The 16,472-nt window shown below is 37.5% G+C and overlaps 1 protein-coding gene across 1 annotated transcript in view; it reads left to right on the top strand.

The window, feature by feature from the left end:
- Nucleotides 1–16,472, top strand: part of Lama2 (laminin subunit alpha 2) — a 454,349-nt gene that overhangs the window by 410,426 nt on the left and 27,451 nt on the right. Inside the window, exons 54-57 of the mRNA XM_029532909.1 lie at nt 1,987–2,125; nt 3,931–3,942; nt 6,814–6,934; nt 9,681–9,857. Coding sequence (XP_029388769.1) covers nt 1,987–2,125; nt 3,931–3,942; nt 6,814–6,934; nt 9,681–9,857 — 449 coding nt within the window. The remainder of the gene's footprint in view (nt 1–1,986; nt 2,126–3,930; nt 3,943–6,813; nt 6,935–9,680; nt 9,858–16,472) is intronic.

Genomic DNA, 16,472 nt, shown 5'->3' with positions numbered 1-16,472 from the left:
ATATGACCCAGCACAAGGCAAGGCCTGGGCCAAGTAGTGGGAGTGGGTGGGTAGGGGAGCAGAGGTGGGAGGAGGGTATAGGAAACTTTCGGGATAGCATTTGAAATGTAAATAAAGAAAATAATAATAATTAAAAAATAAATAAATTTAATAAAAAAAAATACAATATGTATAAAAGTCTTAAAAAACAGCTCCATAAGTCTATTTTCCTTAATTGCCTATCTGATCTAAGAGGTATGTGTATAGAGAGCTAATTATATGTGTAAAGGTAATTAAATATATGTATGAAGCTAATTAAAATTTTGAATATTGATTTGTTAAATACATCTTAATGGGACAAGTATTCCTTTATGGCGATCTTCATATTATCTAGTTTGGTTTTTGACTTTTTACAAAACTGGACTTTTGCCAGGTTTAGTAGTGCATACCTTTAAACCTGACACTCAGGAAGCAGAGGCAAATGGATCCTTGAAGTAGAATTCCACTCTGGTCTTCTGTTAACTGTAAAGCGTGCACACACACACACACACACACACACACACACACACACACACACACACGCACGCGCACGCGCACATGCACACACAAAATGTTTGAAGTTTGGGATATTTCATTACGGTCATTTTTTTTTTAATGTGTTGATGGTATTTGATTTTATTGAAGATAGATTTTGAGGTTCAGTAGCATGGTAGACTACAAAGGAAGTTTGTAATTTGCTATTTTTTGTTTTCCAAAGAATCTCAATTCTAATCAATGATGAATGGAAAGAGTATACTATAGTTGCATGTTCAAACAGTGTTTGAGAATTACCTCATCTGCGCCCCTCTGTTGGAACACCACAGAGTACACTGGCATGCTGAAAGATCTGGGCAGCCAAGAATTACTATGTGTGTTCAACACTGATCCAGCATATACCATATGCATTTGAACCAGGGACGTGGAAGAAACTAACATTGCAAACAGTAAACATTTAGAGATTCCCTTATGGCTCCAATGCCCATTTCCAAACCCACCTTAATTCTCATCTTCTACTAGGCAAAGATCCAGAAGCAAAACCTGTAAGATTAATAAGCTGATACTCAATATACATCAAGGGCCTAAAACATATAATGTAGTTGAAGGTCAGGTCTAAGAAGGTAGTATGCTGAGGAAGCATGTAATTCAGAAGGAACCAAGCCTGACCTTTAGAAATGAGTGAGAAAATGGATGATATAAAGAATTCCCATTTGCTTTCTAAACAAAGCAGTCTCAGTAGAGATATAACGCCTTTCTTCTCCCTTCACTATGTCTATGTTCTGATCCCCTCCACATGAGAAAACCCTAAGAGATCTAAGAAAAGCAATAAGTCATGAGCACAGTACATCACTCACAACACAGCCTCCTGGTCTACAGTATGTTTTACAGTAGATGTGGATCTCGCTACCTCACGGGACCAATTATCCACATCTCTCTGCTTGTATGTGCTATGATTTTATTCAAGTAAAACTTTGCAAATGAACAGAAACCTCAGTAGTTCTGAGTATGCTGAAATTCACAAATTTCTAGAAGCAAAGATTTGAAACATCTCTAATTATCCAATTTCTAATTAGGTAGTTGTGATAACACAATACTTGTTTTCTTTAGTGTAAGAAATGATATCAAGTGGTTTGCTGATAGTCATATAAACTTCCCTCCTTTGTCTCCTGAACTGCCTTCATTGTGTGGAAGCCATTATTTTCCTGCTCTGGTGTGAATGTATCTATAATGTGCTGCATTAATGCTATTGTTGCACATTAAATGGTTACGTATGTAATACACATGCTGAGAGAACACCAGTGTCTATTTGAAATTTAGACAACGTATCTCCAGTTGTCAGCTCCTGCTGTGGTGAACCTTGTGCTAATTAAATAGAATATTCCATTCTCCATTACAGCCAACGTATCGATTGTAATATCCATTCTCCATTACAGCCAACGTATCGATTGTAATATCCATTCTCCATTACAGCCAACGTATCGATTGTAGACATCGATTCTAACCAGGAAGAGAACGTAGCTACTTCATCCTCTGGAAACAACTTTGGTCTTGACTTGAAAGCAGATGACAAAATATATTTTGGTGGCCTGCCAACTCTGAGAAACTTGAGGTAATCTAGTGAATACTTAAAGTGAAAGTTTTAATTAAATGGTCACTAGCATTGTGAAGTTTAATTACAATAGCAATGTCGTATAACCTTTAGCTACAGAAAGGACTAATCAAAATAATAATAATAATGCCGCATGTAAGAACAACACTAGGATGTAGAAACTGGGGATTAATTTGACATCTTTGTTGAAGAGATAAATTCGAATTGCTATTTCTCTTATATACACTTGCTGAAAAGAGTTATGAAGGTAATTAAAGATGGAAGCTGAAGTTGACTGTGGGCTTTGTCATTGCTGTTCTCTGCACACGGTCACCAGAGAGAATGGCATTTGACATTGTGCAGGCTTCTGAAAATTAGTCAGTGTTCAGGATGCTGTGAGTGTAATCTATGTTACCTTGAGTCATTAGCATCATAATAGTATAGGGGAGCTTTCCGACATACCTAATACTAAATGTCATTTGTTATTCACATGCCCGATCCAGCATAGGTTAGAAATTTCCCATATGCGCTGCAGTTTGTAGGACGGGAAGACATCTTTATCTCACAGTTCAGATGGAATGAATGATCACAGAGAAGGACCATGTTTTGAGGTTTTTCATTTTTGGTTTTTGGTTTTTGGTTTTTTTTTATTGGTGGTTTATCTAGTGTGTGAAAATCCTATGCTATGTCTGGAGAATTTTTAAAGTGCTATAGTTGGAAATCATGGGGGAGACTTACTCCCTGTATATCACTTTCATATCAACTGAAGGTGCTTTCCCCAAAGTTTATTTATACACCAGGCAATTGTCTAATTGACAATCTTTCATAGGTGTCTATTGATAAACTTCATGGTACAGGTCACATATGCATATTCATACACATATATTATCATATATATCTATACATCTACTACCATATTTGTTATCATATAATTCTGAAGTATCAAGTTATAAAAATCACTGTACATCAAAGTGATTTGAAGAATGATGTGGTTATCAATTAGTAGTTCCTTTGCTAAACATACATTCAACACATGATTGCTAAATATCTGCTGTGTACCAGGCAGCATACGAAATGCTGGTAATCCAGTACTTATTTAAATCCAAGATTTGTCTTACGAAATCATTAACTATATTCAGAATGAATTAAATGTAGTAAAATAAGACTACCTATGAATATTTCACTTAATCTAGTCATGGTTTTTATTATCAGAAAGTAAGTTTGTAAAACACAAACACGTCATGAATTAAGAATGGTTTGAATCTTGAGTATAGTTTTGGAAATTATGTTTCCAAACATACTTTATTACTGAAATGTTACTTTCTCCATTAGCAATTTAAATTATAATCTTGCTGTAGTATGGCCCTCTATTACAAAATAATCTTTATATGCATGTTTGTGGTTGACAAAGTAGCCATGTGTTTATCTATTGTTTTGCACAGTCAAAATCTCTATATGATGGGCTAAACACAAATTATTTTCATATGTATTGTTAAACTTGAGTGTTTTGAGAGCCAATATTTACAAGCTACTCATAAATACCATGTTGACGCACTTTCCCATATATCATGCCAATAAAAATAAGAGCTTTAAATTTCTATTCCAAAATAAAAATGTGTAAGAGGTATAGTTTGGGGAATCTTTGATTTCTGGTTTTATTTCTATGGAGGACATTTATCTATTCAATGTCCTGTTCTTTTTAAAATATTTCTTTCTATAAGATGAGCTTATAACAAAAATTATTATTAAAGTTTGTTGTTTTGTTAAATGAAAATGCAATTGAAAGTAAATTGTTTTTTTTTTTTTTTCTTTTTCCTTTGGCTTAGTATGAAAGCAAGGTAAAATTTAAATTTGTGCATGCCTTCTTCAAGTGCATGGCTGGGCAGATGCAGCTTTGTGGGGACAGCAGCAGTGCAGAGGCACAGCAACACAGATGTAGTTGCTTCTATCATAGATTTCAGGAGCAAATGATGCATACTGCAGGAGTCCTCATGCTTTCCAGCACTTCAGAAGAGCCTGTGCTTGCCCACCATCAATCCGGTTACAATGTCTGTTGTTTCACCAGCTCTAAGGGAATTTCACAGCTTTCTTGTGCAGACACCTGCCACAGGACCTCCCAGTGGCCAGCAGGATATGCCCAAAGGGCAGCTGCTCAGTCAAGCTTAAGGATACACTCTAATATTGCGGAGCCATAATAAGATGGTTTCCAGTGCAGAACCTTAAACTCTGGCCTCCTTTGTACTGTGCTGTTTGTGCAGCAAGCCACCCATGCTACAAAATGCTTAGCACTGCCTTCTTGCTTATTGCAGGCCTGCAAATGTGCATTTACATGGCCATTGTACCTTTTGTCAAAGCTGCTTGTTTATTGTCATATGGAAAATTATCTATGGAGATATGTGAAAAGATTCTCTGCAGATACCACATTTCACGTAATTATTTGAGTGGAGAGACTTAAAGACAGTCTCCATGCCTTTTCAGAAACCTTGACGTGCTTCCTTGCTGGCAGATATTAGTAAGAATTACCAGCCTTGGAAGTGGCTGATCAAATCCTGGGGATGGATGGCTGACCCTGGCCAAAGCCAAAAGTGTTTTGGCATTTCAAGAGCCTAATTGTGCCATATTTCTGAACAAGAGATAATGAAGCCAAGATGATCCAGGAAATGTTTAAAGCAAAGACCACATTTTAATATTGAAACTAGAAAACACTGAATGTAGGGAAAGCAATAAGTCTTTTTTTTTTTCCCATTACGTCATTCTGACACTAACCACGCCCTGTTTGCAGAGATGGGTAAAAGGCAAAGACTGATCATTCAGTGGATATACATTCCGATAAATAAAACTTCAGGATACCACTGTGGAGCCTTGTAGTGTTTGTGCATGAGTCGTGAACCTCAGGAGAGAGATCTTAGGATGCAAATCACTGGACCATGTCTCCTGGGGCTTTGCCAATATTCTCTTTGCCTCATCATGACATTTCAAAAAGGATCTTAGTATTTCCACGAAACAATAAATTTGGCGTGATTTATTTTATTGACAATACTTCCCTCATCCCTGAAATTGCCACAGATCTGCTCTCTTTTAGTAGACAATTCAGAGGCAAGTGAGCACAGGAAATGAAGTCCACCATCCTTTTTGCTTTTTCTTGATGATAAGCAAATACCCTTCCCTCCATCTGCCCATGTTCTTCATAATTATTGACTGAAGGAAGGGAAGGAGACCTTGGGAACCAGCGATGATGATCAAAGGAAATAAAGAAGGTCCAAGAAAACTGAGGTGGATGCGGAGAACAGAACAAATACTTGACAAGAAATAAATCACCTGGTATAGATACCAGGCTTTAATTTGCTCTCCCACCTGTTTTCCCTTATGACATGTGCTTTTTATAAAGATGAAAACGAGAAAATTGGCATCAAGGGACCCAGAGAGGAGAATTAATCATTATCCTATACAAGTACGATATTGGTGTTGATTGGACACTTTCCAGATGCTCATTAGCAGTACATAATGAAAAATTACAATTTTTACCCTTATATTTCGACAACAGCACAATATAGTAGCTACTAACCACTGAGGGCATTTAACTTTAAAGTACACACTATAAACAATACTCAGTTTCTCCTTTGCACAAAATTCATTGCAAGTCCCAATAGCCACATATGTCTGGGAACTAGTAAACTACGAACTGTACAGTATAGAGCAGAACATGTCTATCATCACAGAATTCTGCTGTCATAGATGTGAGCAATGTCATCACCATTCACATCCTGTCTGTAAGTGTCAACTGCATATCTAGATGTCCTGTGCTCAGTGGTGTATCCAGATTTTGCTCACAGACACTATGTCATTATGTCTACTTCAACATACAAGGATGGAGTCCTAGATAAATCAGAACACTTGGTCAATATCAAATAATCTGAGCAATATGTTAGAGTTTAAGGCAAGGAATTAATTTCTAACTGACTTATAATTTTTGGCATGCTTGCTGTGTCTTTGAATGTAGTTAACAGAAAGCAAACATACAAGTGTGGTTTGGGTGGAGAAGATATCAACCATATTAAAAAGATCTGACTATTGTATATTAGGTTGCCTTATTTTGTAATGGCACACATATATGTATGTATATTTACATGTACATACTATCTCACACACTCACACATATGCACATGCACATACATATGTACACTCTCTCATACTCACATATGCAAACATATTCCCATGTGCATATGCACACACACAAAACACCCTCTAGAGATTCAGGAAGATTTAAAACAAACATTTCCAAACATTCTTCCTAAATTTCAAACAATACTTTTAAAAGCTTCTTGTAAATAATTGAATTATTTCACCCATGCAGTCATCTGTTCTTTGGTGGAAACAAAGAGCAAGAAGCACTTATTTCATTATGCATGTGAAGCATTAATAAGTAAGAGTTGATTTCTGGGCTGCATACTGAAATTCTGTAAGTGAAGTTTCTCTTAGAGAGGAGAACAGTACCAGAATTCTTGGTGAAGAGTGATGTCAACTTGCTCTCAATCACTTATCAGCAACCAGGGTTTGCTGAGTGAACGTGTGTGCATGTGCACCTTGATAGACATGCTCTTGCCTGTGTGTGTATGTGTGTGCTCCACATGGCTCCTTCCAGGGCTCAGAGTCTACACAGCCATCTGTCTAATGGAATTGCTTTTGTTTTCCACTTGACCACTCAATAGGCCAGAAGTCAATGTGAAGAAATACTCCGGCTGCCTCAAAGATATTGAAATTTCAAGAACACCTTACAATATACTCAGCAGCCCTGATTATGTTGGTGTGACCAAAGGCTGTTCACTGGAGGTTGGTCTGTTTCTAAAGGTTCTCTAACATACCTATATCATACTTCATTTACTTAACGTGAGTGCTTTTGCTAGAACTGTTCCCTTGTTAATGTGTTCTAGACCTATACTGATCCTTCCTTAGTCATGCATACATGACAGAGTAAGACAGAAGCATTCTACCAATCACTGCGATGGAAATGTATTAGGAAGAGCCAAAATTATGCGCCACTTTCCAAATCATATACCACTTAAATGTAAAGCAGGTAACTTTAGTACAAATAGCACTGCTGTTTGGGTCTCTCTTCCTTTCCAATAATACTATTTCTCAGTTGTGTCATCTTTCTTAAATTCATTTCCTCTTTCCACGTGATACAGCTCTTGATGATCTGTTTTACTGGGATGTATGAGTAGTTCACACAGACAGTGGGTAGCATCACCCACTCTCCCACCAGTGTGTGGCATCTTTCCCACAGCTTGCAAGTTGCATCTCACTCGGCCCTGCAAAGCCCCGTGTGATAGGTGCAAAAATCTCCTATGTCTCCGAAACTTCGTTGTTGCTAACGTAGCCTAGGGATGACAACGCAGTAGTGACACTTCAATTCTGGCCAATCGGTGTGAGAAAGCACACAGAACATCACCTTTATCTCTAAAAGCATCTATGGTAAAACAAAAGGCGACCAGAAAAGACTAGCAAGAAGTTTATGGAAAGTTTATACTGATGAGACTTTAAAATAAGAAAATGTTGAATCTAGTTTAAAAAATATTTTTTGGTTCACCTACTATGATAAAACTGCTCCTTTTGGCAGATTCCTCCAGTCTAAGTCATTATGAGAGTCACTCCAGAAGAAAGGACAGAAACGAGAAAAAGTAAATTTGCCTTCTAGCCAGGCAGGAGTGGCACACGCCTTTAATCCCAGCACTCGGGAGGCAGAAGCAGGTGGATTTCTGAGTTCGAGGCCAGCCTGGTCTACAATGTGAGTTCAAGGACAGCCAGAGCTACACAGAGAAACCCTGTCTCGAAAAAACAAAACACAAAACGAAAAAAAAAAAAAACAAAAAAGAAAAAAAAGTAGATTTGCCTTCTGAGCAGTGGGGTTTTAAGATTGGAATAGACCTGCCTGGATCTTTATAGCAGCTACAGGCTTTGTGTGAAATGGCCACAGACTTCCATGCCAAATTTAATGAGAAAGGAGAAAATACAGAAGGAGCTAAAACTCTAATGGTCCATACTGAGAGTTTAAATCTTCTATGTCTACCTCTTATCTGCAGTCAAAAGATATATCACTAGAGTGGAAATCTGTCCAGAGCAATGGACTCGACAGACTGAGTGCACAACACCCATGTCTACATAAATGCATTCCAGAATCGAGAACCTTTGGCTAAAATAGGAGACAGAAATTTAATATGGATATACATTGCAAAGTATGTGCAGTGGTCTTATCTGAACCATCTAACACTGAGAATTTTGAAAATCAGAATTTAGAAAGTAGATTTTACCCATTCCTTTTTACCTACTTCTGTGCCCTTTAGCTGAGCTTGTAACCCTGTCAGTGGAAGGGAGCTGGGCTAGCCCACGTGAAAGGATGTTATGCTTTTACTACAAACAAAAGCCTGAGACTTATAAAAATGAGTATTTTACATCCCTGGAATGTCCAATGACATGGTCTTGCTGAAATAAACACCAACACTTTTAGAATGTAGAACTCCTCCAGATATTACAAGTGATGATAAACCGTCTTTACTGGCAGAAAAATTCTCTAATTAAAATGAGATGTTGCGGGACCAGAGAGATAGATCAGGGGTTAAGGGTCTATTCTACTCTTGCATAGGAATTACCTGTGGTTAGCACAGAAGATAAACTCACAACTGCCTGCAACCCCACTGCAAGGCACATCTAGAGTCCTCTTGTGACCTACATGGTCATTGCATTCACATGCACAACACACACACACACACACACACACACATGCACACAACTTAGATTTAAACACAACCTATGTAAAAGAGACGACTCAGTCTAAATATAAAAAGATAGAAGGAAGAGGAGGGCAAGGTGAAAGGAAAAGTTTATGAACAGATGAGATCTGTGTAAGGCTACATACTTCTTCATGCCTTTGGGAAGTGGGTACCTTTCTCCTCTTTTTACAACAAAACCATGGTATTATTTTTATTTTGAAAAAAAAGCAAACATAAAATATTTGGCTTATTTATTTTTAGTAATTAGGTTGTATCTCTAGAAATTATTGTAAAGAATATTTGTACTCTTGATATGAATGAACATTTTTCCATGGGTTCTTCATAATGAAAAATGTAGGTATAAACCATGATCTATCTCTCTCTCTCTCTCTCTCTCTCACACACACACACACACACACACACACACACACACACACACAAATCTTTAAAACATAAAAAAAAATTAATTATTACTACATAGTCAAGAGATTTAGGAAAGACAGTAAGGTAGATTTAAACCAAAAGAAAACTTCACCTACCAATAATCTTCCACAGTTGATGTCAATAGTTCTATATTTAAAACAGAGGCCATAATTTTTTTAAATTTTAAACTGAACTGTTCCAAAAATTTACTGTTTGAAACTATTTCTTTAACTTCAGCTGTTCTTAAACTTTCAAAGAGACTATAGATTTTCATGCTCCCTAAAATTACACTATTTTTGTAATCTTGTTGAATTTTCTGAGGAAGGAGGTGGTATGGAGAATTTAGCCCCTCATTTCTAATAATCCCTTTTCTTTTTTCCCCACAGAATGTTTACACAGTTAGTTTCCCCAAGCCTGGTTTTGTGGAGCTTGCCGCTGTGTCTATTGATGTCGGAACAGAAATCAATCTGTCCTTTAGTACCAGGAACGAGTCTGGGATCATTCTCTTGGGAAGTGGAGGGACACTCACACCACCCAGGAGAAAACGGAGACAAACTACACAGGTACCTTCTCAGCCCAGTCCTAAGACACTACCCCTCACTTTTAAACAGCACCTTTAAAGGGTAGGGAGATTTTCAGCTGGTGAAATTTGTCCCTCAAATAGCACCATTTAATTGGTTTTATAGTTTATTTAGCCTTGAATCATTTATTTTGGCTATCATCTTGGTTGATTGGGGACTGATTAATCTCAGCGAGAAGCTATCATCAAGTAAGGTATATGTATATGTATATGTATATATGTTTGTAGAGAATGATATGTGTATATTTGTGCACAGGTATATGTCATATGCATGATTGTGTCTAAGTGTGAAGGTCAAAGTGCAGCAGCTGTCAATCTTTGTTTTTGAAACACAGTCTTATGCTGGTCTAGATCTCACCAACTAGGCTAGGCTGCCTGGCCAGCATACTCCATAAATCTGCTCTTATCCACTACCTCAGTGACAGAATTACAGACATGTCCCAGTACACCTGGATTTTTTGAAAACATGGATTCTGGAATTGAGCCGAAGTTCTCCTCACGCTTGCAAAGCATGTATATTACCAACTGAGCTGTCTCCCAGGTCTTGATTGGAGACCTTTCAAACTGTAAGATTTTCATATTGAATAACCCTTAGCAGTTAATAAAGTTTTTTATTTCTTTCTCTAAAACACAGTTGTGCCTACAATAAATATTAGCTAAGAGGAGCAAGCACTCTATAACCATTCGAATCTCAGGAATGCAGTTCTAGAGGCCATTGAGCTAGTCTGGTAGGGTAAGGTCTTTGCAGGCTGATGGATTGACTGAGTTTGATCCCTAGGGCCTACATGGTAAAAGTATAGAATGGGCTCCTACAAGTATTCCTCTCACACTTACATTTCTACCTTGTGACATGGCCCCAAGTGCCCCATGCATATTCACACATACATTTGCAAAATGGGTGTGTATAGATATAAATATAAATATACATACATATAACTATTAATGAAATTATAATCTAATATTTTAAAATTAAAAATCATACAACCATCTCAAGAGATTAATGAAAAACATTAGGCAAAAACTTAAAAATATTTGTGATTTAAAAAAAAAAACAAACACATAGTAAACTAAGAGGAAGAAACATTCTATCTGTGAAAAGCTGATGGCCACTGGTCCTGATGGAAGAGCTTCATAGAAGTGTGACATGCTATAAAATAAGACCTAAGAAAGGATGCTGGTTTCATATGCATCAATTTCTCTGCTGCTGCAGCAGCAACAACAACAACAACAACAAAAAGAAAACAAAAAAACAAGTAGCTAGACAGCAAAAGGAACTGTATGTTGCAAAAGTAAACACAGCAAATTGGGCGTCTATGGAAAAACTGTAAAGTGTTATTAAAAGCCATTAAAGTCATCCTCAATGAGTACACATATTCATATTTTTTAACAGTTTTTTTAAGATTTTTGTTTATTTATTATATGTAAATACACTGTTGCTGCCTTCAGATACTCCAGAAGAGGGCGTCAGATCTCATTATGGACGGTTGTGATCCACCATATGGTTGCTGGGATTTGAACTCAGGATCTCCAGAAGAGCAGTCAGTGCTTTAATCGCTGAGCCATCTCTCTCTTCAGTCCACATATCCATTTTTTTTAAACAAAGAAAAAACTCATTATTAAAAATATATCAATTCTTCCTAATATGATGTACAGAATTAATTTCAGTAAGAGTATCATCTTGTCTTTCTTGCCAAGTATAGCATGTTAGATTTTTAAAATTTATATTCAAGATCAAAAGCCACCAAAACTCTTGAAATAGAAGAATATGATGGTATAGCTCCTGTATCACCTGTATCAGATGCTAGCTCCTTCTAAACTGTAGGTTTAAACCGCAGTAATATGCTCATTCCTGGGAAATTCTGTCCTAGTGATACAGAATAGGGAAGACTGGATATGGCCAAAAGACCGATTAAGCCAGCTCAACCAGTCAACAGGGTCTCAAGGGAGGGAGTGAAGACTGAAAAGAAAAAGACAATTAGACAACACTATGACATAACTCCAGCCAGTACTGAGGCTAAAGCAGGTTTACTTTTCCCCAGCCAGCTTGTATACCATTCTAGGTACTTGCTGAGAATAGGGTCAGTTCTTAGATCAAAGACAAAGTAATCAAACAAGGTAATCAATAGAGATCAAACAAGGCAATAAACAAATCCCCCTCGTCACTGTTCCTAGTGGCTTATCAGGATGACCAAGATAAAAGGAATGCCACACATTCCTAGGTTGAGTTTGCCTTGTATCAGCCCAAATGTGGATATTCTTATCTGACCCAACTTCCTTGAGCCCAGTGACAAGTGCTTGCCAAATTTTTAGAAGCAGCCCCTAAAGCTGTCCATAAGGTGGCATCCCAGATCATTAAGAAAACAGTAATTACAAAGCCATTGGTTTCTATACAGGAAATAATGAAGCAATTTCTACTTTGTATCAAAAATAAGTTCTCAGAAAATTAAAAATATGGAAGTGTAAATTTAAAATTTTAGAAGAAAGTAGTCCGACATGGTGGCACACTCCTTTGATTCTAGTATTCAGGAGGCAGAAGCAGGCATATCTCTCTGAGTTTAGAGCTAACTTGATCTACAGAATGAGTGTCAGAACATCCAGTGCTACATAGAAAGAAAAAAATATAAAAGAAAATGCAAAAAAATCATTAGATCATACTAAAAAAGACTATACTCAACACAACTGAAAAATCTGGATGAAATACACAATTTTCTAGACAGATACCAACTACTAAAGTTAAATCAGGGTCAGACAAATCATCTAAACACTCCTAGAACCCCTAAAGAAATAGAAGCAGCCACTAAAAGACCACATGTTTTAATGCAGAATTCTATCAGACCTTCAAAGAAGACCTAATGCCAACACTCTTCAAACTATTCCACAAAATAGAAACAGAAGGAACACAAACCAGTTTGTTCTATGAAGCCACAATTATGCTGATTTCAAAACCACGGAAAGACCCAACAGAGAAAGAGAACTTCATATGAATTTGCCTTGTGAATATCAATGCAAAAATATTCAACAAAATTCTTGCCACATGAATCCAAGAACGCATCAAAATGATCATTCACCACAATCAAGTAAGCTTCATCCCTGGGAAGCAGGAATGTTTCATAATATGAAAATCCATCAATGTAATCCACTACATAAACAAACTCAAGGGAAAAAAACCACATAATCATTTCATTAGATGCTGAAAAATTATTTGACAAAATTCAGCATCCCTTCATGTTAAAAGTCTTGGAAAGGTCAGGAATTCAAGGCTCATACCTAAACATAATAAAAGCAATATTCAGCAAACCAGCAGCCAACATTAAACTAAATGGAGATAAACTTATAGCAATCCTACTAAAATCAGGGACTAGACAAGGCTGCCCTCTCCCTCCCTATCTATTCAATATAGTACTTGATATTCTAGCTAGAGCAATTAGACAATGACAGGAAGTCAAAGGGATACAAATTGGAAAGGAAGAAGTCAAAATATCACTATTTGCAGATGATATGATAATCTAGTTAAGTGACCCCAAAACTGCACCAGAGAACTCCTACACTTGACAAACAACTTCAGCAAAGTGGTCAGATATAAAATTAACTCAAATCAGTAGCCTTTCTAATCTCTAAGGATAAAAGGGCTGAGAAAGAAATTAGAGAAATGATACCTTTCACAATAATCACAAACAATATAAAGTACCTTGGTGTGACTCTAACCAAACAAGTGAAAGATCTGTATGACAAAAACATCAAGTCTTTGAAGAAAGAAATCAAAGAAGACCTCAGAAGATGGAAAGATTTCCCATGCTTGCGGATTGGCAGGATTAATATAGTAAAAATGGCCATTTTCTCAAAAGCAGTCTAGAGATTCAGTGCCATCCCCATCAAAATCACCACTCAATTCTTCATAGAGTTAGAGCAATTCTCAAGTTCATGAGGAATAACAAAAAACTCAGGAAAGTGAAAACTATTCTCAACAATATCAGAACTTCAGGGGGAACCAGCATCCTGGATATCAAGCTGTACTGCAGAACAATAGTGATAAAAACTGCATTGTATTGGTACAATAAGAGGCAGGTCGACCAATGGAATAGAATTGAAGACTCAGAAATGAACCCACATACTTATGGTTACTTGAGTTTTGACAAAGGAGCTAAAACCATCCAGTGGAAAAAAGACGCAGTTTCAACAAATGGTGCTAGTTCAAGTGGCGGTTAGCATTCAGAAGAATGCAAATTGGTCCATTCTTATCTCCTTGTACAATGCTCAAGTCTAAGTGGATCAAGGACCTCCACATAAGACCAGAGACACTGAAACTAATAGTAGAGAAAGTGAGGAGGAGCCTCGAGCACATGGGCACAGGGGAAAGTTTCCTGAACAGAACACCAATAGCTTATAGTCTAAGATCAAGAATGATCAAATGGGACCTCAGAAAGTTACAAAGCTTCTGTAAGGCAAAGGACACTGTCAATAGGACAAAATGACAACTAACATACTGGGAAAAGATCTTTACCAATCCTANATCCAATAGAGGGCTAATATCCAATATATACAAAGAACTGAAGAAGTAAGACTCCAGAGAACCAAATAACCCTATTAAAAATGGGATACAGAGCTAAACACAGAATTCTCAACTGAGAAATACCAAATGGCTGGGAAGCACCTAAAGAAATGTTCAACATCCTTAATCATCATGGAAATATAAATCAAAACAACACTGAAATTCCACCTCACACCCCTCAAAATGGCTAAGATCAACAACTCAGGTGACAGCAGATGCTGGTGAGGATGTGGAGAAAGAGGAACACTCTTCTATTGCTGGTAGGGTTGCAAGCTGGTACAACCGCACTGGAAATCAGTTTGGCAGTTCCTCAGATATTGGACATAGCACTACCAGAGGATTAGCTCTACCACTCTTGGGCAGAAGATGCTCCAACATGTAATAAGGACACATGATCCATTATATTCATAGCAGTTTTATTTATAATAGCCAGATGCTGGAAAGAATACAGATGTCCCTCTACAGAGGAATGGATACAGAAAATGTGGTGCATTTACACAATGGAGTACTACTCAGCAATTAAAACAATGACTTCATGAAATTCTTAGGCAATTGGGTGTATCTAGAAAATATCATCCTGAGTGAGGTAACCCAGATACAAAAGAATACTTATGGTATGCACTCACTAATAAGTGGATATTAGTTCAGAATCTTGGAATACCCAAAATACAATTCACAGACCAAATAAAGTTCATGAAGAAGGAAGACCAAAATATGGATACTTTGGTCCTTCTTAGAAGTGGGAACAAAATAAACATAGGAGGAGATATAGAGACAAAGTGTGGAGTAGAGACTGAAGGAAAGATCATCCAGAGACTGACCCACCTGGAGATCCATCCCATATACTGTCACCAAACCCAGACACTATTGTGGATGCCAATAATTGCTTGTTGACAGGAGCCTGATATAGCTGTCTCCTGAGAGGCTCTGCCAATACCTGACAAATACATAGGTGGATGCTCTAAGCCAAACATTGGACTGAGCACAGGGTCCCCAATGGAAGAGATAGAGAAAGGACCGAAGGAGCTAAAGGAGTTAGCAGCCCCATAGGAGCATCAACAATATGAACCAACCAGTACCCACCAGAGCTCCCAGGGACTAAACCACCAACCAAAGAGTACACATGGAGGGATTCATGTCTTCAGCCGCATAAGTAGCAGAGGATGGCCTTGTTGGTCTTCAATGGGAAGAGAGGTCCTTGTTCCTGAGAAGGCTCAATTCTCCAGATTAGGGGCATGCCAGAAATGGGAAATGGGTGTGAGTGGATTGGTGAGCAGGGGGAGGGGGAGCAAGAGGCATGGGGGGGGGGTTGAGCGGAAACCAGAAAAGGGGAAAACATTTGAAATCTAAATAAAGAAGATATCTTATTTTAAAAAAGAAAATAAACACTGTCTCTCCCCTCTATTATATTATAGATGATAGATAGATAGATAGATAGATAGATAGATAGATAGATAGATAGATAGATAGTTTTGATCTTTCTGATTTCTTGGAAGAGATTTAGTAAACAAAACTAGAGTGTAAGTATATCCACATAATATTGAAACTCTGTATTCATCAAAAAGCACAAAATACAAGAATCTGCTTGAAAAGACATTGTTTATACCACCTTCAAAGCACCTAGTAACCCCAATGTGGAAAAGCCTTGCAGAAACCAAGACGCAACTGAAACACGTGCAGTGATGAATGGATCTGACCGGACATTTCACAAAATAGAAAGCACGGTGAATGCAAAAATTATTGTTAAAACATTCAATATTGAGATAACAGAGGAATGCATTTTCAATCCACACTAGATTCAATATCCACTGGAATGATAGGACAATATGAAATACAATAATGCCAAGTGCTGGCAAGGCTGTGTTAAAGGTGGACAGAGGAAACTGATACAGTTGCTCTGGTGACTGCGTTGGTTCCCTTCTATAAGATGACATTTGTAGTCTACAAGCCAGCAATGGTGCACAGACCCAAACACTGGCATGGGAATGCAATGAGACAGGTACGAAAATGCCTCCACAGAACAGTTCTTACTTATAACAGGTAAGTAAA

The sequence above is a fragment of the Mus pahari genome, chromosome 21, assembly GCF_900095145.1.
Source record: "Mus pahari chromosome 21, PAHARI_EIJ_v1.1, whole genome shotgun sequence".
NCBI classification, from domain to species: domain Eukaryota; kingdom Metazoa; phylum Chordata; class Mammalia; order Rodentia; family Muridae; genus Mus; species Mus pahari.
This window is presented reverse-complemented; position numbering and strand designations above follow the sequence as displayed.